This window comes from Epinephelus moara, chromosome 24 (genome assembly GCF_006386435.1).
Source record: "Epinephelus moara isolate mb chromosome 24, YSFRI_EMoa_1.0, whole genome shotgun sequence".
Lineage (NCBI taxonomy): Eukaryota > Metazoa > Chordata > Actinopteri > Perciformes > Serranidae > Epinephelus > Epinephelus moara.
Window position 1 is genome coordinate 10,258,894 of NC_065529.1, and position 21,335 is coordinate 10,280,228.

The window sequence follows — 21,335 nt, forward strand, 5'->3', positions numbered from 1 at the left end:
ATTATTTGACCTAACCATGTCCCGGTAGAGCAAAATAACGTCTTTCTATGTGCTTGCTCTGTCCACTACCCCGGACTCCGGCAGCAGCAGCACAATGCGAGACGACGTGGTGCAGCTGAGTGGAGCACAGCTACTCAGGCGACGGTTAGGGCAGCCATTTATGCTCCGAAAACGCGGGGTCCTAATAATTATAAAGCCACACGAAAACATAACCTACACGCGGGAAATGTCGCTATTAATCTATCAGGCATTTCCAAGTATCACTTGTTAACTACCGGCGGTTGTCGCTATCTCGCAGTCCTCAATGGGTTTCATTTTATCTAAAAATTATTACCAACTATACTGTGCAAATGACACAGAGGAGCTTAATCGTGAGAAGTCTTGATTTCCTGAAATCGCCTCAAATAGAGCTGACGATTTAAGGCATCACTCTCTCATAAACAGGAAAAGATGCGACTCATCAGGCTACGCAATAGTCGTTAAAATCATAACAGCTACGAGGTCGCTAACTTGGTCGAAAGTTGTGATTGCTACATTCCGACTCAACAATGCTACTCGCACTTACTCACACGTTGACATAAAAAAATGGAGGCTAAAAAAGGAAACAAGAGCTCCCCTCTTAAATACCACCCATTTCTCCTAACCGCCACCGAGGCTGGGGGTTGGTAGGTGGGGGAGGTGAAGAGGAGCAAGTCACTACCCAACAGATCTGGTTTTCTGGTTGCTGGCTTCCCTTCTCTCTCTCATACACACAGGGAAAAAATAACAGGCACAAACAGGGAACGCACAACCGAGCTTTCAGCTTGATTCACACGCCTGAGCTAAGTTAGGAATGTTGCCAAAGACAATTGCATTAACATGATGTAGCCAAACACCACCATGATGCAGACACCATATTTTTTTTTATAAAATCAAACGTATTAGTCTAGAATATCACTGCAGATATGAGTTCATCTTACACATTCGTCTTAAGGTGTAACTATACATAGCGAAAGGTTCATGCTGTGTGTTGTAACGTAGTGGTTCAAAATAAGGACACAATCAACTGGAAAACATCCAAAAAGTTAGCTAAAAGGCTAATATAGCATTTGTTGCCTATGGATCGTCTGCTAACGTTAACCAACACAGCAGCTGGTTGCTTAGCTAACATGAGTCGCACATAATGATCAAATTGCAAGTTGTGTCATGGATAACTTTTATATAATTCGACAGTTTCGTGGTCCCAGAACTCCATTTAACATATTGATGTCAAAAGAAGAATACAAAAAGGGGTTTTAGGTTCTAACAAAACAAGTTTGCATATTACCTTGCGCGGTCTGGTTCTTAACTTCCTTGCCCAAAAGATGGGATGCAGGTCTAACGTTATTCCCCTCTCAATTTTAACCTAATAACAGCTATGCAACAAACGCGATTGAAGTAACGTTACCTATTATGTGCTGCTAGTGTTGTTTTGACCGTGTAACGTTAGGGTATGTTGAGCCTCTGCGGAAACACATTATAGAAACTTGCTCAACAAACCAAGATTTATTTATTAATGCTTTAAAAACGACACCACTTTGAAGCTTAGTGGGCTCGGGCAAAACATAGTTTTTCAAATTGATAATATAACGTTATATCCACAACCAACTGTTTGCTGACTGGTTTGCTCCTGGTATTAAAACTGAGAAAAAAACTGAACTGAGGACACCCCTGATGGACTAAACGTTGCACGAGTAAAACTCCTGAAAACTTGCAGAATAGTGCTGAGAGCTTTGCGGACATGGTCGGTCGAAATAATGTAACAGTGGCCATTAGAGAGGTAGTAATGTAATGGATTCCCACAATAACAAGCTGGCTATCATAAACAACACGAGGAGCTGATCAAAAAGTCATGGAAGACCAGTCCAGACACAGCTAAGAGCAGCCCTGCAAGGCACGCCATCAACATGGGGAGTTTTTTGAGCCAGCAAATCAAGCCACTTAAAAGTGTAAAGATAGTGGGGGCAACTAACTTGTTCTAATAAACTTAAGTGGACGCTCAGTAGTTAGCTAAGTTGGTTAGCTTCATAGCTACGTTTGGTTAACTGAAAACATGACCAGTACGTGTCTGTTATATTTATATTACTGCCTTCATTTATAGAGGGTGAAATTAACAATTAACACAGATTTAAAGTACTCACCTAAAGAGGCATTCCAAACTTGAACAAACGAGGCAGATGCATGTACAATGGGAAGTCCTTAGAGTATCCCAACATCGAATCCAACCAGACCAGTAGGCCTGTAAGTCGGCCTCGGAGTCTCCTGTATCCTTTGCCCTTAAAAGTAGCTCCCTCTCCAGGGGTAGGAAACAAACTTCTCAGTGTCTCCCACGCATAGGCGGAAAGTTAAATTCCCTGTCCTGTTCAGGTGCACTGCATCCATTGAGTGTCTATTATAGATCCCCGGTGGATAAATCCATGTATTTAAGTGTATTGTATATATACAGTCGCTATTTATAATGGGGTATATGCTGCTGTATGTGATACAGGGCTCTGATTCTGTCTCGGGTCCTTACATTCGCAGAGGCGCCCATCCCCCTCCTCACCGGCATCGACCGCGGGTCCCAGCGAAACTGACACACAACCACGCCACGGGGTTTCCCTGGCGACAGTGCAGGGGCTCTCTCCTTGGGCGGCCCTTGCTGCGATGTCCCGCCTCTCACCGATGATTGGACAGCAATGTGTTAGTCATGAAGTCTTCGGTAAATTACAGCGTAGAGGTTTTTTTTCTGCCGTCAACTACGTCAAAGAGGGCGGGCACAGCTTAGAGGAGGGGTGCGAAATTTCTCTTCCATTATGATGTGTGTACTGGTGGCGTTCAAGAAGGAGAGCGAGGGAGAGTGGCTGGATTTTGGAGACAATTTGACACCCAACAGCGGATCTGTACCTTCAAAGTTCCGGGAAATGCTCGTTATTAAACTCAAAGTCCATGGAATTAATTTGAATTCGTTAGTGGGATTAATGCTTTTTATTTCAGGGTTACAGTCATCTACTTAACGTGGAAGGAGCTTTCATACCAATACATAGCAAGCGTTAGCTACACGGGGTCTCTGGGGCCCAGTTCCAGGGACACCAGAGGCAGGGTTAGCCCACTGGGTCAGCCCCACCTACCGGTATGTCAGATGAATGGAGTATGAGGTGTTGCTCTGGTAGCATCTGGTAAGGGGTTGGACAGGAAAATTGACCAGTGCTCCTGGGTTGCATCTACTTATCACTGGTCCCTCCTACTCCCGTCCCTGCTGCCGATAGCAGTCTATTCCCACACTTTGCAGACACAGAAAAAGTTACCGCCACAACGAAAATACCTCTATCAGCATCGGCTCAATAAACTATTTCATGGGTGATGTACCAGAGGAACGGGCGAAAAGAAACGAGCGTAACCGTTGTTGTGACGGTTACATATAGAGAATTGAGGCGCAGCCCTTGATTCTCAGCAAATATTTTAAAATTAGTCGTTTATTCACCACTCACACTGGATCTACAAACAGAGCGGAATAGTCATTCTCAACAGATACAAGTAAAGCATATTTTCTTGGCAATTGGACTGCGATATTTATAAACAAATAGTCATAATGACACGATTGGTTTCTTGTCCTGTCATGAGACTTGGGGGGGCACTTTGATTGGCTGTGGTGATAAACGCCAACGTCATTTGTTGCAGAGGTCTGACGAGCGACGAAGTTAGACAGCAGAATAATAAAATTGCCACATTGCGGCTCTGGGGCTTCCATATAAAGTCGATTACAAGTCCGAGCTGTAGAAATCAGAATCAGTAAACATGGTTATGGTTGTATTTGATATATGTGTGTATGGCTACATATGCATTTAAGATACAGGCCGAACAATGCAGTACGGATGTATAATACTGAGCTTGTAACTTATTGTGGCAGAAATGTAGACTATCTCTGGACATAACTTAAACACTCAGACCATCAAACGGTCGTATGTTATGGAATTCAAGAGGCACGGTAATACTTACAGAGTCAAATCAGGTACTTTGCCATAAATTTAAAAGTGCTAACACACTCTAGCTAAGCCACGGACCAGACTATCTTTCCAATAGCCGATGCATTCATTATATAAAGGTGCCTTGCCCTATAGCAACCGTCAAGGTATATTATTAGGGAATCAACTTCTTTATATTTGACTCGACTCATAATTTCACCAGTGTATATATTTTTAAGTATAGGTTTTCTAAGAATAACGTTAGCTTTTCCGTCCTTTTGTGGCATTTTCTTTAGTTGGTGCTTTTTATAACCACAACCACCAGAATCATTTCCGACAGGACGTCATGAGGTTAATTGAAGGACAGTGTACAAGCCTTCCAGCCGGACTCGCGTGGTAGGCAGTGGCCATATTTCACAATACTGCCATTGTTACTGCGGTGAAAAAGCAATGTCATATGGCCAGTCCAAACCACGCACTGCAATATGGCTGCGTTCAACCCTCCCCCACACTGCTTTCACTGCCTGAGCTCCAGCATATCTCTTTCATATGCAGAATCTGTATGTTCCGAGTCTGTAAAGTAAAAAACACGATTCAAGATGCTTGTTACTTAACCGGAGGCATTTTTAATTGTCTCCATAGTCTGAAGCACTCACACAAATGACTATATAACATAGGAGGTATCAAAGTGTGGACATGTTACTAAAATTGACATAACTTTGGGATTCCAACGGTCTGTTCAAATGTACATTTCATATTGCATGCATGCCACTGCCATTTTTTTTTAAGATTTCGGTTACAAATAAAATCTTTGACATTAAGATAAGAATTCTGGGAGAGGCAGCTCATGCCTACAAATATGTTAGTGAGAACACAGACACACAATAGCTCACACAGCATTCATTGTGTATTAAGATTATTAGTGGGCAAGACTATTCACCAAGTAATAACTGTCACACACACAATTATTTGCGTTCTGTCAAGCTGTAATTTGATCAACCTCATTAGTGTAAACTATCCACTGCAGGCAGTCAGAGTGCATAAAGTTAGGCCCAGACATTTTGGCTCCTCATAACTTCTCACCTGTCATCAGATTTTTACTAATAAATCCAAAAATTATAATTTAGAATTTTTTTTCCTTCTGCACAAAGAAAAAAAAACAATACAACAAAGTCCAGTAAATGTGCATACTGTTTAGGATGGCACACCACAGATTATACAGTATATGGCCCCCAACAGGCATATGTATACAAAATATAGCCATTTATCAATAATGAGTAATGTTACTGAGTCTATAGGATAGGGATCTTTGGGAGATTAGTTGCATACAGACACAAAATGATTTAAATGTCAAAAACGAGTGTTCACATGATATCAGTTAATAAGTTACCCTTCACTCAGGAGTAGTGAATCCGACAGGGAAATACTACATCAGCTATGGGTATAATTATACTTACATTATGTATAGTCTAAAGTACACAGCCCCTTGCATAAGCAAAACTACAATATTGGTCAACCACCAAAAATACTTGATTTTAATTTGCCATTATCTGCAACTGGACAACAGACTAGATGTGTTTGAAAATGGATTAAGATTTCTAATAAGACTCTCTTCTAAGTAGGTGGCCTGTTTGAGAAAGAAAAAGGTCACCAGAAAAAGAAAATTCAACTGCTTTTGCTCGTTCCCCTGTGAACAACCAGTCTCTCTCCCCTCCTCCTCTTAATGGCCAACTAAGCGGCTCAGACAAAGAATGAAAGGGAAACAAATGGCTGAGGGTGTTTGTTTTCTGGTTTTGGGACATGTCTTGTTTTCCCTCCCTCTCCAGGTCTTTTTTTAAAAGGTTGTTACAGGCTTGCATGCCAAGACTCTCCCTCCCACTGGGAAATGCCGCCCTCTGCTGGATGTCCTGTGGCGCTGCGGAGCAATGCCTCCCCCACAGTGCGGTTGAGCCCCTCAGAGCAGCTTCAGACTCCCAGTGACATTGTTCACCATCTCCTCCTCACCCATAATGGCCAGGACAGTGCGGGAGCCAGACTCCACCTGCCAGAGACAAGAGGGGAGAAAAGGGGAAGGGGGCAAGGGTGTTTGTGCTGAGATTCAACATGTCAAGGCACTGGGAAACACTGACAAAATCTAGTATATTTTTAAGCACATATATTAATACCAATAATTTGACACTATTTTGGGAATGACTACTAGTCCCTCCAAAAGAAATTCACACATAAGATTACTTTGAAAATGGCTTGTTCTCTCACCTGGGTAAGCCCTGCATCCTGGACCAGGTAAGTGGGCAGGCTGAGGCTCATGGCCAGGGCCTGCAGCTCCAGTAGATGAGCCACATTCGTGCCCTGGACCACCACCTTCTTGGCTCTGTATCAACACCATGCACATTTATTGTATTTATTTGTCATCTGTGTTAATTAGAATTAACTTAAATATTATAAATAAATGTACACATACATTTGACAAAATCTGCAGTCAACAACATCAGCTATGACATACTTGGCTGAACTGAGCAATTCTACAAAACAAGCAATGACAGAATCCAGTGTGTGAGGTCAGAAAGATGCCAGAATACAGACACAGATAGTGGAACAATGATGCAGAAAGAAAAAAGCCAAGGTAGGACAGCTATCCAGAGACAGTGTAAGGACCGCCTTTTTTCTTTTAATTCAAGAGATGAAAGGGTGGCAAGCGTTTAAGCAAACCTTAACTGAAATGTACAGACAAGTATATAAACACTTAAGGAACTGGAGCCTTATAGCTACAGCTGGTAACCTTTATGTAAACTTTTTGTCATATTTGCTGAAACTGTCACTATATCCACACAGTAGTGCATGAGATAGATATTCTGACATAAAAATCTTGTCCCTCCTCCTCATAGTGAACTGGCATTTGCAAGAATCACTTGCATGCACTTGAGCCTAACGAAGCACCAATAGGCAGTACTTCTGGAGCAAACTTTATCATATTACAGCTAAACAGTACACTAAAATATGTTCCTGAAAACATCTGAGGTGAGAAACAGGCGATGCAGTCAGGGAATCTTGATTCATAGTGAGCTGCAGTCAGAGACTGCTCAGCTCTGATTGGTCATTGATGTCCGGTAATGCCATTAGAAGTACTATAAAGAGGAGGAAGATGATTTTTTTTCACAGATGATCTGTTCCATGTAATACTGTGTGGATATAGTAACAGTGTCAGCAAATATGACGGAGAGTTATATTAATAAATGTTACCAGCTAGAGCATTAATGGATTTCTGCAAACAGCAGCAGTAAAACATGCAGCTCCTGAAATAAACTGTGATGCTGAAGATAGCAGAGTTTAAGATATGGACACTTACTTTCCATGCCATATTTTAACTATGGTCTTTTAAGAAAAACATCAGATGTAGAAGATGTCTGTACTGCAAAACTCTGTACAAGTGTAAAAGCTGATGCAATGGCACTGTTAAAATTTATACTATGAATTGTTTTCAGATTGCTAAATTTCAGTTGCATTCCTTGCAACTCATTTGCTTTGTTTTAAATATTTCTTGTTAAAAGTATGGTGACTGCAAGTAAAATACCAAAGATTTACACCATCTTAAAATATGCACGTATTCAGTGTGAACCAGTAAATTCATGTTTGGCTTTGCCAATGAACTAATATCACCACAAAGTGAGGGGTTGTGTAAATTAAAGGTACATAACAATTACATGACGTTTCAGGGCATCTCTTCTCAACCAACATACTGTCCGAGCCTTACCCACTGTGGTCCCACTTCCAGGCCATCTCCCTCCAACTGTTCTTCTCCTGCAGAGCCTGGTACAAACCCACAGCAGCATGACCAACCTGAGCCGCCACCTGCACAAACATACAGCACTGAATTCACACCTACACAGAAATCAGTCAGTTTTCAGCTGTACTAAAAATGGTCTTTATGTGCTGTTTCTGACCGCATTCAAATAAAAATACACACACTGAACTTGAAAAAAGACAACTCAGCACAAAAAAGTTCTCCTTTATGTTTTTGAGTGGAAAAACATTCTGTAGGATAGATTGTATATTTGAACACAACAATATCCCCCACTGTCCACATCGGCACCACTGGACTTACCTTTCCAACACCCATGGCAAGGTCCATGTTCACCACAAACACCATCTTGAACATGAGGTCATCGTCTCCTTCCTCCTGAGGGTCAGAGCAGACAAGAAGAGACACTGAGATTTGGCTTTGGACAAACTCCACAAGGTCTAATGTACCAAGGTGTACCTGTGGGGACTAAGGCTAGCTTATGGGCACCTCATTCTCCAGCTTGTTGAAGTAGTACATTGCCGCCTCCTCGGCAGACACGTTCCGAGTGTGAAGAAGTGCCTGGATTGATTAAAAAAAACAATAAATAAGGTCAGAGAACAAAGTAGTGGATAACAATGTGTCCAAGCCTACCATTCATTTTGCCTGACAAATGATAAACTAAGCCATACATGTATTCAGTCAAAAGTTTTTTTTTCTTTTTTTACACAATTATTTCACTGGCTCTGCTCAATTAATACTGAATTATTACTTGGGATACTCAGCCATTGGTGGGGGCTGTGTGTTCTTGATCAAGACACCATTAAATTAGGATGTAACTGATAAGGTTTAAATGATGAGATCTGGCTGAATACAACTGCAAGATGCAACTCTTCCAGTCATAAGTATCATTGAATGTTGATTTAAATGTGGCCTAAATGCTGAAGTAAGCATTCCACCCTGAGTGGACTGTCCTACCTGCTTGGCTGCCTCCTCTGGGATGTCCAGCTCTCTGAGCTGCTGCAGAAAAACAGGGTTGACATCCTGAGAGCCGGAGTCTGGTCCTGACTGTTCTGATGGCTCCATTCTTGACTGTAATAAGGAAAACAACAACAGTGAACACCCTGCTCAGCACTAACCCATGAAACATGAACATGAAATAACAAAAACTGATAACATGAGAGTATACATGTCACATATACCTGGGGTCCACGGTGGAAAAACATATCAATAACTGTGTGCTGTTTAGAGAGCACTTTAAAACATCTCCGGATGTATTCGTCATGCTACTATAAAACAGCTCCCCAATATGATGCATGTCTCTGAATGCATATATGATTTGCACATATGAATTAGCACTAACGTTACACGCTAATAGAATGAACTGAGGCCTGCAGCCTTTAATTGCTAGATTTTTACACGAATTATTTCTAACATTAAACTGTCACAATGTGTTTTCACCTGACTGAATTGGATGGTAAAACGGCATACATTAGTTCACCTCTCCAAGCAAGGCCGTATTAAAGCTTAATGGAGAGTGATATGACGTTATTTTCATGGTCGAGTAGGGAATATGGGAAGAACCAAACATAACACTACCCTAACAGACAGCAACACAGTGCAACGAAACAAGCTATAGGTTAGCTGACGAAAGCGCCAGCTAACGTTAACTTTGGGTTTGGCTGGATGACAGCTGTTAGCTCACTACATACGTTAGCTACACACCATTCAAATTAGCGTTAGCATCGCAAACAAAGCAGCTAACATAACGTTAGCAACGTTAGCTTTCGTTTGGACTAACGTTACCATGCTATTTCAGTAAGTTAACAGCACAAGTCACAAATTGCATTAAGACGCTTAACGTCAATGCTGTCTGGACAGAGAATTATTTCAACATCCCTGACTCGACAGTTGTTGTCGCAAAGGTAGCTAACATTAGCATTAGACGCTACCGCTAACAGGACTAGCTTCAGTCCAGCAAGTTGCCTGTAGTTACCTGTTCTGCGCAGCTAGCTCCACAGCAGCAACGACGGCGATTTCCCCGCGGTTTCTAGAAGTCCTTATTTTCACCAGCGACGGAACAATTTGTGTTCGAATGTGAAATTACATTCAGTGAGATTCCCGACTGTGCTGTCTTCAGCGTTACTCCATTTTGGACCCTTGTGTTTGTTGGCACACGGTGCTGCCTCTTCTCGAGTGTGGCGTTAACGTTACAGATTTTCTGGTGATATTAATTATGTGGTAAGGATATGCGGGCGCATCACGCGTATGTACTGTCACCGCAGAGCTGTGTCTTTATAATCTTATTATAACATAATTATTACAGTGTTTTTTAAATACTAAATCTACAATGACCATCCCTCGAAATATTTTCAACCTGGGAACAGGCGAGAATTTTTTTTTTTTGTCTGTTGCAGCTGAGTAACGATTAACTGTATAAACGTCGGTTGTCGATTGACTCGGTAGACTGGCAACATCTCAGTGTCCTGATTTCCACAGTAATATCTAACGTTACCTCATAAACACGCACAGCACCAGATAATCTAGCCCCAGATAGTTTACACCATCAGAGGCAGGGGCATAGCACCAAATTTTGCCCCCTATTAATTAATTACTTTTTCTCACAAAGTCGGTTTACCTTCTTTACCTTTCCTTTCTTTCTTTTCTTTTTTGGAACATGCTTTCTTGGGAAAAGACATGGCCAGGGTTCCTAAAGCTTGGGGCTTTTTTAGTGCCACTTGGAATGAAATTTAAGACCAAAAAACAAACAAAAAAAACCCATTAACTGAAATCAGTGACTAAGGGTTGGGGACATTTTAGCCCAAATGTTTACTGTAACATAAAACACATAAGTCTTTGACTTGTGGCAGAGACAAGGGTAGAACAGGACTGAGGTAAGAAACTTTGGAAAAACCTTTTGCATAAAGTAAAATAAGCCTTGTATGCATTGTCTTGTCCTGGTTTCAGCCAAGACGTGAAATCTTGGTCAAAAGTCAGTTTTCGTTGAATTTGCACTTCCCCATGCTGTCTGCGATACAGTGACAGCTAGCTAGCAGACCGAGGGTCTGCTCTGAGCATCTTGGCTGGAAAACAAAATATGAGTGTTGTTGGTTCTGCTATCCTGATGTGGTAGCATTAATGTGACAGGCATCTGGGATTTAAGATAGATGTTACCAGTTATTTTGAGATTTTACAATGCAACATCATCTTAGCATTTTAAAGACTTTTAACAGATTAAGACATTTTCATACCAATTATGGCCTTATATTTGGATTAACAAATTCAATGCCTTTTAAGACTTTTTTAAGGATCCGCAGGAACCCTGATGACAGTGTGTGTTGGTGCTTCAGCAGCGTAGGCAGTTACTCCCTCAACTTTAGATGTGTTTAGACAAGAATCCTAGTGCAGGGTTGGACTAAACCATTTTGTTCCTTTAAAGGGTTAGATCAATCGCTCAACCGATTTATTCAGCCAATTTTAAATTAGTTAGGGCACTAATCAATCAACAATCAATCAACATTTATTTCTATAGCCCTTTACAAAACCCAAAGGTACCCAAAGTGCTTAACAACAGTGTCAAATAACAATGAAAAAAACAACAATACATAAAAGGAAAAACAAACAAACAAACAAAAAAAAAAACAATGGAAAGTGCGACAGTGCTACAGGGTATTAAAAGCCTTTCAACATAGATAAAATACATTAAAACAGAATAAATAAACCTAAAAAAGGATAGCCCTAGTCGGACTTAAAAGCCATTCTAAAAAGGTAGGTCTTCAGCTTAGATTTAAAAAGGCTAAGATCAGTAGTGGTGTGAATGTCAGGGGGGAGCTTGTTCCACAAACTTGGAGCAGCACCAGCGAAAGAGCAGTCACCCCATTTTTTGTATCGCGACCTTGGGACCTCTAAAAGAAGCTGACCAGATGAACGCAGGGTCCTGCCACTATCACGGATAGTTAAAATCTCTGACAGGTAGGGAGGAGCCAGGCCGTTAATGGCATTAAAAACAAACAACAGGAGTTTAAAATCTATCCTAAAACGAACTGGAAGCCAGTGGAGTGACGACAGCACAGGAGTGATGTGTTCACGTCTGGGCGTGTTTGTTAAAAATCGGGTTGCAGCATTCTGTACAAGTTGAAGTCGTGAAAGGGTTCCTAATTACCTCAAAACAATTTAATTATCAAATCAACAATTTAAAACAAAACCAAACTTTTAATTCCAGGCTTTTCAAGGGCCTCCCTGCCATTGGGGCCCTGGGTAATCAGTCCCACTTTCCCCCCCCAGCTGCGACGCTCCTGCAGCTGAGTAATGATAAACTGTATAAAGGGCGGTAGTTGATTGACTCAGCAGATTAGCTACATCTTGGCTCCTGATCTCCATGGTAATCTCTGCCTTCTGAACCTGGACATCACTAGATAATCTAGACCCAGATAATTAACACCAGTGGTTACCAACTGGTGGGCCACTGGTCCATTCTGAATGGACCTCAAGTGACTTGCCAACCTGTCAAGTTTGTAAAAAACAAAACAAAAAAACAACAACTTTATTTTGAAGTACATTTACTTACTGTACATATAAGCATCAATGTGAAAGTTATTTCTTTGAAAAACGAAGACACACAATACATAATTTTAAGAATACTTTATTACATCAGCATCTGGGAGAATTTGCACCTTCTGTTATTAAACATGTTAAATCACTACAGTTACACTTTAAATCAGTATGTACAATGATATAACACACAAAATAAGAAACATCCTTAAAATCGCTCCTTGCAGAGCCTGCTCTACATTGCCAATTTTATACAGCCTAATAACAGTTATAGTTTTCCCTCAAATGGCTTGTCTTTATCACCATTGGGCTTTCACCCCTGTCTGAACTGACAGTGTATGACAGAACAAACCATCTGTTCATATGACTCATTAGTTGCTTGTGGGTGTTAAGTAATGTAATAATGAACCTATGGGCTACATTCTGACATGCTGAGCCTGGACCTGGAATGACACACATCAATACTATTTAAGGTCAGGCAGTTTTGAAATCCTTATCACTCTCATCTATTTTTGATGACGAGGGCTGGGTATCAAACTTCATACTTTTAAAATAAAAAAGACACTGTGTCTCTATCACTTACTTGAGAATTAACAAACTGTTCAGCATCAAAGTTGGCACAAAGTCTGTCTCCCTGTTAATATGGGTTTCCCCTTGCTTGCAGTCATCTGAAGCCAACCATTTATCTCTGCAATGCCTAACCATAACCTAATTATTAACTAAATAAAGCCAACCACAAAGGGCAGTGCTCTGGGAAACATTTTTTTAAAAGGGGAAACAGTTTGACACAAGACCAGCAGCAACAAATGTCCAACCATACCCAGCCCAACTAACCCATCTCAGTCTTTGTCATTTAAATAAGCAAAACAAACATTAACCCATGTATATAAGGTCTCTGTGCTCTAACTGACAGCAGAACAGTGTAACAAGATTAACTATACCTACTGGGACAGTAGTAGTATAATCAACACATAACCTGTATTAATTTGACAAAAATAAAATGCCATACAGACCTCCAGCACACGAAGCAGTGCCACCTTGTGTTCAATACAAGAACTGTATACCAACCATGATGTCAACACCAAAACACTTCCAACACATATCGTCACCTCGCCCTGGATTGGAACCAGGTGAATCATGATTAATGCATTCTTCAAAACCTAAAAGGAATGTTAAAAATGTACAAAACAGACATATGATGGATTTATACAATAAAACACAGTGGTGCACACTAAGATTCCACTTCATGGAGTTTATGGAAGGATTTTTACTTTTCCTCTAACATCTTTCCAGTGACTTGTACACTATAGACACATCCACATGAATAAGTATAAAAGCAAGAAACAAAAAGAGAGTAAACTGTCACTCAGTCGGGGTTTAAGTACCTTAAGTACCTGCTCCAATGAGCAGGTTCTGATTTACAATCTCACACAAAGGAAAGAAAATAATGAGCTGGAAACATCTGAAATGTCTCTGTGTGTTTGTACTTCTGCAAATGAGAATGTCCTGCAGGCCTTACTGTATATGTTAATGAGGGTAGATCTGTGCTGTGCTGCTATACTGGTAGTTGTAGCTGGTTGAAAATGTACATAGTAGTGTTGGGTCACCAATATTACAGAAAAAAGGAGTATCTGATGCAGCAGAGTAGGCTGAGGTAGAGTGGCAGTGACTTGTTAGACTCTCAGCGATTGGTTTTAAAGGGATGTTCACACCAAAATTAAAAATTCACAAAATTTCCTCTTACCTGTAGTGCTGTTAATCTAGATAGATTGGTGTGAGTTACAAAGTGTTGGAGATACCGGCTGTAGAAATGGCTGCCTTCTTGCCAATACAATGGAACTAGATGTCACTCAGCTTGTGGTGCTCAATGCAACAAAACAAATGACATTTGAAAAACTCAACAGCAATGTCTCTTTCCAGAAATCGTGACCTGGTTACTTAAGATAATCCACAGACCTTGTTGTGAGCAGTCTCATGTGGTAACTATTTTCTTTCTACTGAACTACACCAGGGTTGGACATTAGTACCAGCCAACAGCCAAAAAAACGCACGCACACACACACACACACACACACACAAAAAAACGACGGTAATCTATTGAGGGTCTGGTAGATTTTGGAATCCACCAGCCACAGTGACCACAGGTGGACAGAAAAGTTCATTTCCAACCCTGAACTACACCTGCCAACCGTATCACTGCTCAGAAGGAAGCGTGTATCTACTGCTAGCTCACCTAGGATTCCATTAATATCTACATCTTGTGCTGTCATGGGCATGAGCACTCTTGTCCATGAGTAGATGCACACTTCCTTTTGTGCGGTGATGCGGTTCGTGGCTTTAATTTGGTAAAAAGAAAACAGTTCCTGCATAAACCTGGTAACAACAAGGCCTGTGGATTATCTTGAGTAACCAGGTCATGATTTCTGTACAGACATTGATGTTGAGTTTATCAAATGTATGTTTTTGGTGTGTTAAGCACCACAAGCAGAGTGCCATCTAGTTCCATTATACTGGAGAGAGGTCAGACATCTCTACAGCTGATATCTCCAACACTCTGTAGCTCACACCAAAACATGTAGACTGACAAACTGCACCACAGGTAAGAGGAAAAACATGTAAATTTGATTTTGAGGTGAACTGTCCCTTCAAGCAAACAACATTGTGACGAAGGTTTCATTCTTAAACATTTCAGAGAAATAATATTGAAGCTCAGTTCACCGTTTTCTGAATACTGCTGACTGTAACATCTAAAATATGAGAACCAGTTACTTCAATACTTTGTACTAGAAACCAGAAATGTCACAATACAAGGGGTAGATTGATAACCAGGGCAATATGGATAACTGCAAACACACACACACACACACACACACACACACACACACACACACACACACTCATACACACAGAAATCACCATACACACACAAAGGAATATCTTCAGACCATACAGCAGCGAGAAGCACACAAGGCATAAGAGGTACCGCTTTTAAAAATTCACTCCAGGGGGTCACAGTGAGATAAAATCCCACTGAAATCAGTCTTCAGATCAGATCAGCTGTCTGTAAAGCAGCTGTTTCTTTTACATGAGCACTGCTGTGTAAGACCGTTAAGTTGGAAGTCCAGCACATGTTCTTCCTTCAAATATCTCCACATACAGTCAACAGGAGGGACAGCAGGCCTGACTGGTGTCTTTTACACATCCCCTCTTTCTTCGTCCAGTGTCTGTGTGCTGTCCTGCTTATACAGAGAGCTCAAAGTGTCCAGACTAAAGTCATCCACAGCCAACACCACCAGGACAGATGCTGGGATGTGAACTTCTACACAAACCTAAAAAGTTTCTTCAAAAACTCCTTGACTTCAAGACTTCCTCCTGAAAGGAAGCTTCTGATTTGTCTGTCTGTTGCTTTCCTGCTTTTCAGTTCAACCTGCAGGGTGCAAATCTGTTAATTCTCCTCCTCTTCCTCCTCCTGCCAGCCCACTCCGTTTGCCACAGCTCTGCTGGGTGATTCCTCTGTCACAAGTCAGTGACCTTATTCTCCACGGCAGCTGCGATCTGCTGCAGTCTGTAGCCCAGCTGCATCTTCTGGGCCGTAGTGTCCTCCTCCAGCGCTGTGATGATCTGATAAGAAGGAGATGGCACAGGGAATTATAATCGGCAGTCTTTAAAAACTGAAAAGGAGTAGTATGTATTCCCTTTTTAGATGGTTTACTCTGTCTCTTACCTAAACTGAGGCTCTAAGCACAGAGGCTACAGAGGCTTCTAACAGGCTATAGCTATTCGCTACACTGTAAATTGAGTATTCACATTTATTAGTGTGCCTCCGATCTCAGTGTGAAGGATGCCCGTGGTGATGATACAATGCTGATCTGGTCTATGTGTATCACATGATACTAGTGACGCTTTAACTGTTGCACAGCACAGCACTAGATTAGAAATTAGTTTTACAAGGAACGCATAACGCTCAACATTCAACATGTTTTGTGATTTTTCTCAACATACTTTAAATATTGGCCAAAATAATATATATTAAAAACTTTTCTAAAACAGTCTGTCAATTCCAAACCATTTCCAGGCCTTTTCACACGTTTCCAGAAATTTCATGACCTTAGGAACACTGTTCTGCTGCACTTTATTAGGTTCAGAAATAAAAGCATACAGGAACAAAAACAATGCAATACAACTCCTCTGTGCACATGATCATATCTTTGCATTGTGCCATGATGATACACCTGGTCTGTTGAGTCAGACTGAGTGATACACGCACCTGGTCGTAGTATTTGTTGATGTACTTGTAAAGCTCGTGCAGTGCGACCAGGTAGTTGAGCTCTCCAGAGTAGTTCTGAAAAACAAAGCCTTTAGGTTAGATGTCTGTATACTGTGCTCCTCTGTAGTGTGGGCTCTGAGCTGTGGCTGCACTCACCCTGGACAATTCAGCCAGAGCTGAGTTCATCTCCTGGTCACTGGCTGATATGGTCTGCCTGATGTCAGCATAGTACCTGCAACCAAGGCAATTATGATCAACTTCAAAAGCATTACTGACATTACAAACTGCTTCATAAGCTGATGAAAGCAGATTTCATAAAAGAGAGCATTATAAATGTAGAGAAAATCCATCTTTAACCAAAGAAGACTTTTAATACTGTCATTTATTTATTATACTACAGAGCAATGGATATTATATAATTGCATTCCAAAATAGATTCATTTTATTTGGTGTGAAATATCATATGAGTCATATTATCCAAAGTGCTGTTTCATAATAAGTTTTTACTAGCTTAGTTACAGTGGAAATAGACTAGTGTTTTGGTTTAAAGGGATAATTGGGCTGTTTGACAGAAAGGTAGAGCAGTGAAAATACTCTCAATATAGTGTACACATACACTGATATTGATTTTTTTTAAGTGGCTTAAATAAGTTTTGTTGCTGCCTCTGTCCACAGCAGCTTAGCTTCCGTTGTCGGCACACCTGCTGTCTTATTTAAACCAGGGCGTGCTGACAGACATCTTCTGTGGGTAATACACTGATTATGGATCAGTACCCCATACAACCCCACTTCAAAAAATCTGAACTATCCCTCTAACTTGTCATTAAGAAATAAATGCTGATTGCCTGATGTAAGGCGTATAAGGCTAATGACACAATTGGTTCCCTATAAGCCTTGCCCTCACTATGTAATGCTGTCTGCCACCAGCTACGATCTCCCGAAGGCTCCATTAACAGAGCATAGGAAGTGCGTCAGCCATTGTGCTACCAAAACAAGAAGAGGATAGTGCTTTTGTTTTCCCCAGTAGCTATCAATAGCTATCTCCAATTACCAAAGAGTATCAGTGTAAGTTCTCTGTAGTTACTACGCTCAATAGCAGAAATGGCGGACGGTGGAACAGCCAAAGTAACTGATGGAAACCGTGTTTGTTGCTTGGCTCTGAGGAAAACGGAAAGCAATCTGGTTATCTTTGCGAAATTGGCGCCGACAACAATACCACTTTAAAATGTTGGTGAAGGGGAAATTGAAGAGTTGTTGGTTGCCACTTTAAACCTGAACCCACCTTTCTACCATCTGTTTGTAGCGCGGGATGTCTCTTGCATATAGTAGCTTGTTGATGGGAGAGTCCTGTTCAAAAAGAAAAGAGGGAATGAGAAGTGAAGAGAGAAAGAGGGACAGGAGGCGTGTCTTAACATCAACTCTATTTGGGACTGCTGTAAAGTCACCACCTGCAACAGACACATCATTTACAGCCTCAATTTTTTCTCCATCTGAAAAAGCCATCTGTTTCAGTTTGAATTGTAACTGCAGAAAAACAGCAGAGTGAGAACCACAAACAAATATTTCAATATTGATCCTCTCTGAGTTCCAATGTGCATGAAGCTTCTACTTGCTCCCTCCCCCATCCAGCCTTACCCGTCCCAGCTTGTGCTCAGCGATGGTGCAGGAGTCCATGAAGGTCTGGGCGATGACAGAGAGCACGGCGTCCACATGGTCCGACGCCTGGACGTCAAAGATAAACTGAGGATTCTTCACAATGTTGATCCAGAAACGCAGAGGGAGACTGGAGACACAGTGGAAACATTGAAATGCTAACTTGTTTCAAGATCCAGTTTGCATCTTTGAAGTGGTTTGAATTAATTATTCATTAGTTTAATACTTTATATTTATGGACAATGTCATCCTCATCTCTTCACGGGAACACCTGGCTCTTTGTGTTTGTGTGAGTCCATACTAGGCATGTGACAATATCAACTTTTCATCTAACGATTACCCTGGCCAAAATGATTGCAACTCACATTTTTATTTGATAATCATCAAAATATGCATAAAACTCTTAAAATGGTACTTAAACATACTGGAATCACTTTTCCTTTATTTCTGTTAAGAGACTAATATTTCATTACATCACAGATAGGACACACACCTTTATTTAGAGAACAGCCTTTTTAGAGAAGAACAAACTATCTTAAAAAGCCAGACTTTTTAACTATTTGAAATGGCATTATATGTTTCATTATGAAATATGCTGATGCTTGAATAAGATCATTTGTGTTTTTTGAGGTTGGTGTGTATGCAGCCTGTTTTTGCAGTGTCTTTTCAGCCCACTTCAGACCGAAGATTTGTGACGAGAGGAGTTGAAACAGGCAGCTATTTGCAATGTGCCGTTCTGTAATGTTCTAAAAACCTGCCGGTTCACACCAATGCAACTAGATGAGACAGTTTATCATTTCTATGCAACAACTCTCTGTACTTCCATTCTGATTTCCAGCTTTTCAGGCTTATTTGTGGCTGTATATAATTTGTAGCTTCTTAAAATATGAATAAGGACAGTGAGATACTGGCTGCAGTTGCATTTGTAGTAGTGATGAAATGGAAAAAACAGAAACAAAATCATCATGGGATGGACTGTATTCATAATAAACACGACACAATAATTTAAATAACCAACACCAATTAATCAATCAATTAGAACGTTCATTGGTCTAAACTGGGCTTTTCATTGATGGTTGCCCAGCAGGCTCTTTGCTGGACATGATATTTACAATTATACTGATATTGTGAGTGTGCTTTTTTAATATCGCTATCCGCAATAAAATCGTATATTGTCCCATCCCTTGTCTATGATTCACCTGTTGGTCTTCCAAATGTGTATTGTCTCTGAGTCAGAGATGCCATGTTGTCCCGCCTGGTCGTCCAGCAGGTCAAAGAAGTATTTAACAGCCAGCGGGACGGGACGACTGGTGCTGAGGATCACTGTGAAGAGATCGTCTACAAACTTCTGCAGCGTTCCCTAAAGAACACAGAGGAGGAGGAGGAGGAGGAGGAGGAAGAGGAAGGGAGTCAGAACGATTCAGTGCAGAGGTTCGTTTGCTACTTTGCAACAGTGTACCAATTACAGGAAGTGTGTCTGTGTGTTCACTGTGGGAAACCTGTATCAAGTGGTTTGCTGTTTATGTATATACAGTATGCACTTGTATACATGTGACTGTTGTCTGATTCCCATGTAAATGACTATGTACCAAATTCATACAGCTGAATAGAAATGAACATCATTGGTGAAATGTTACTGAATATTGTAAAATAGTTTTGCACATGTTTGATATGGAAACATTATTTCACCCATTAAAAAGTAATGCAATTATTGTATAAATAATTACTTAGCAATGTTTATAAGATAAAGGCTACAATACATTTCCAGAAATGTACTACATCACAGGGTTCTATAATTATTAGAATAATAAAACATTTTACCAGCTCTCAGTATGGACTTGTGAGTGTTAGAACATTTTTGCAACACTCACAAGAAAAAAATCAAACAAAAAAACTTGATAGCTATATGGAAACCTAACCTTGTATCTGTGTGTGTGTGTGTGTGTGTGTGTGTGTGTGTGTGTACCTTCATGGACAGCAGGCGGGTCAGGTAGATCTCGGGGATGGCCTTGGCCCTCTCTCTCTCCCTGAGGCTGCCTCGGCGGTGTTTGGGCAGCTCAGGCTCCTCGCTGGCTTTCACCAGATGCCACAGCCTCACTCCACCTTCATCTGCATCCTCCAGCATCGGAGTCTCTGCACAGGTCCAAGTTTCAAAAGCTTTATTTAGTGGAATTCACTGAGCAGTGGTGCCCTGCTTCCCCATCAGACACAATGAAAGCTCACTATTTTCATGTAAATAGTCAATGGACTGCATTTAAATTAAGATTTCCCAGTCTTAACAAAGTGAAACCAAAGTGAAAACCAAGCCAGCATTCACCCATTCACACACATCCATACACTGATATAACATAATGTTATAACTGCGCATAAGGGAAAGCAAACAACTATTTCACATGCTGAGAATCACCCATATATTCCTGTAGTCCTGAATTGTGTTACACATCCAAGAGGCTTTATCAATTTGGAATTGAGTGATGAAGGTATCCTCTAGACCAAACACACAAAGTCCAGTTCCTTTAAAGACTACTTGTATCATGTAAAACTACAAGTGTTCTTAAGCTTTAAGAAGACAGGAAGAGTACTCATATTTAAGTTATTACACTATGCACTGAATTTATTACATTATTCAACATTATACAACAACAAAACTGTTATTACATTATGTGCTGATTATAACATCATGAGCTTTTACTACATTTTAATTATTACATTGTGAGTTGCTACAACCGGTGGCAGAGGCTACTATGCCAGGTGTCACCTGCTCATCAGGAGGGATAAACATTCACACACAAACTCACACACTGATGGCACAGCCATCAGGAGCAACTCGAGGCTCAGTATCTTGCCCAGGGACACTTGGACATGTAGACTGCGGGGGGCTAGGATCAAACCAGTGGCCTTCTGATTAGTAGACACCCCACTTTTTCTTTTGTGTGTGTGTTTTATCAAAAACAATAATAGGAATTTCTAGGGATTCACTTTGAATATAAAAAAAAAAGAAGAAAAAATCTGAGTGAAAACTGGATTATGAAAATTCTGTTTTCAGCAGAATCACTTTGTAGTTTCACTGTTTATTGGTTGAGTGACTTGAGGGACTCTGAATGACCCTGTTTACTTTAATCCA

General features: G+C 40.8%; 3 protein-coding genes across 16 annotated transcripts in view; all 3 read right to left on the reverse strand.

Annotated features, from left to right (window-relative positions):
- The window catches only part of setd5 (SET domain containing 5), a 49,198-nt gene extending 46,564 nt beyond the window's left edge, over positions 1–2,634 (reverse strand). For 5 of the 8 annotated variants that reach the window (XM_050036917.1, XM_050036919.1, XM_050036915.1 and 2 more), the window contains exon 1: positions 2,160–2,632. The gene's annotated coding sequence lies outside the window, so the exon portion shown is untranslated. Of the gene's footprint in view, positions 1–2,159 lie in introns of all 8 variants that reach the window. The other 3 variants (XM_050036914.1, XM_050036912.1, XM_050036913.1) reach the window with 1 other exon arrangement.
- Positions 2,635–4,562: 1,928 nt separating this feature from the next.
- On the reverse strand, positions 4,563–10,211 carry si:dkey-19e4.5 (UBA_like_SF and PTH2 domain-containing protein). 2 transcript variants are annotated; one of them, XM_050036950.1, is made up of 7 exons: positions 9,737–10,211; positions 8,719–8,832; positions 8,251–8,322; positions 8,065–8,139; positions 7,714–7,811; positions 6,219–6,333; positions 4,563–6,003 (listed from the first exon to the last, which is right to left on the reverse strand). In XM_050036950.1, exons 2-7 carry the CDS (start codon positions 8,824–8,826, stop codon positions 5,917–5,919), a joined length of 555 nt encoding a protein of 184 aa, XP_049892907.1. In that variant the 5' UTR covers positions 8,827–8,832; positions 9,737–10,211; the 3' UTR covers positions 4,563–5,916. The 2 variants fall into 2 exon arrangements, with proteins under 2 accessions (XP_049892907.1, XP_049892906.1); XM_050036949.1 differs by lacking the exon at positions 9,737–10,211 and adding an exon at positions 8,943–9,682.
- Positions 10,212–12,366: 2,155 nt separating this feature from the next.
- Positions 12,367–21,335, reverse strand: part of plxnb1b (plexin b1b) — a 167,070-nt gene continuing 158,101 nt past the window's right edge. For all 6 annotated transcript variants that reach the window (XM_050036910.1, XM_050036911.1, XM_050036905.1 and 3 more), the window contains 7 exons: positions 20,178–20,344; positions 19,411–19,571; positions 18,194–18,341; positions 17,841–17,905; positions 16,715–16,790; positions 16,559–16,633; positions 12,367–15,912 (listed from right to left, as the gene is read on the reverse strand). In XM_050036910.1, coding sequence (XP_049892867.1) covers positions 15,808–15,912; positions 16,559–16,633; positions 16,715–16,790; positions 17,841–17,905; positions 18,194–18,341; positions 19,411–19,571; positions 20,178–20,344 — 797 coding nt within the window. In that variant the 3' untranslated portion in view covers positions 12,367–15,807. The remainder of the gene's footprint in view (positions 15,913–16,558; positions 16,634–16,714; positions 16,791–17,840; positions 17,906–18,193; positions 18,342–19,410; positions 19,572–20,177; positions 20,345–21,335) is intronic.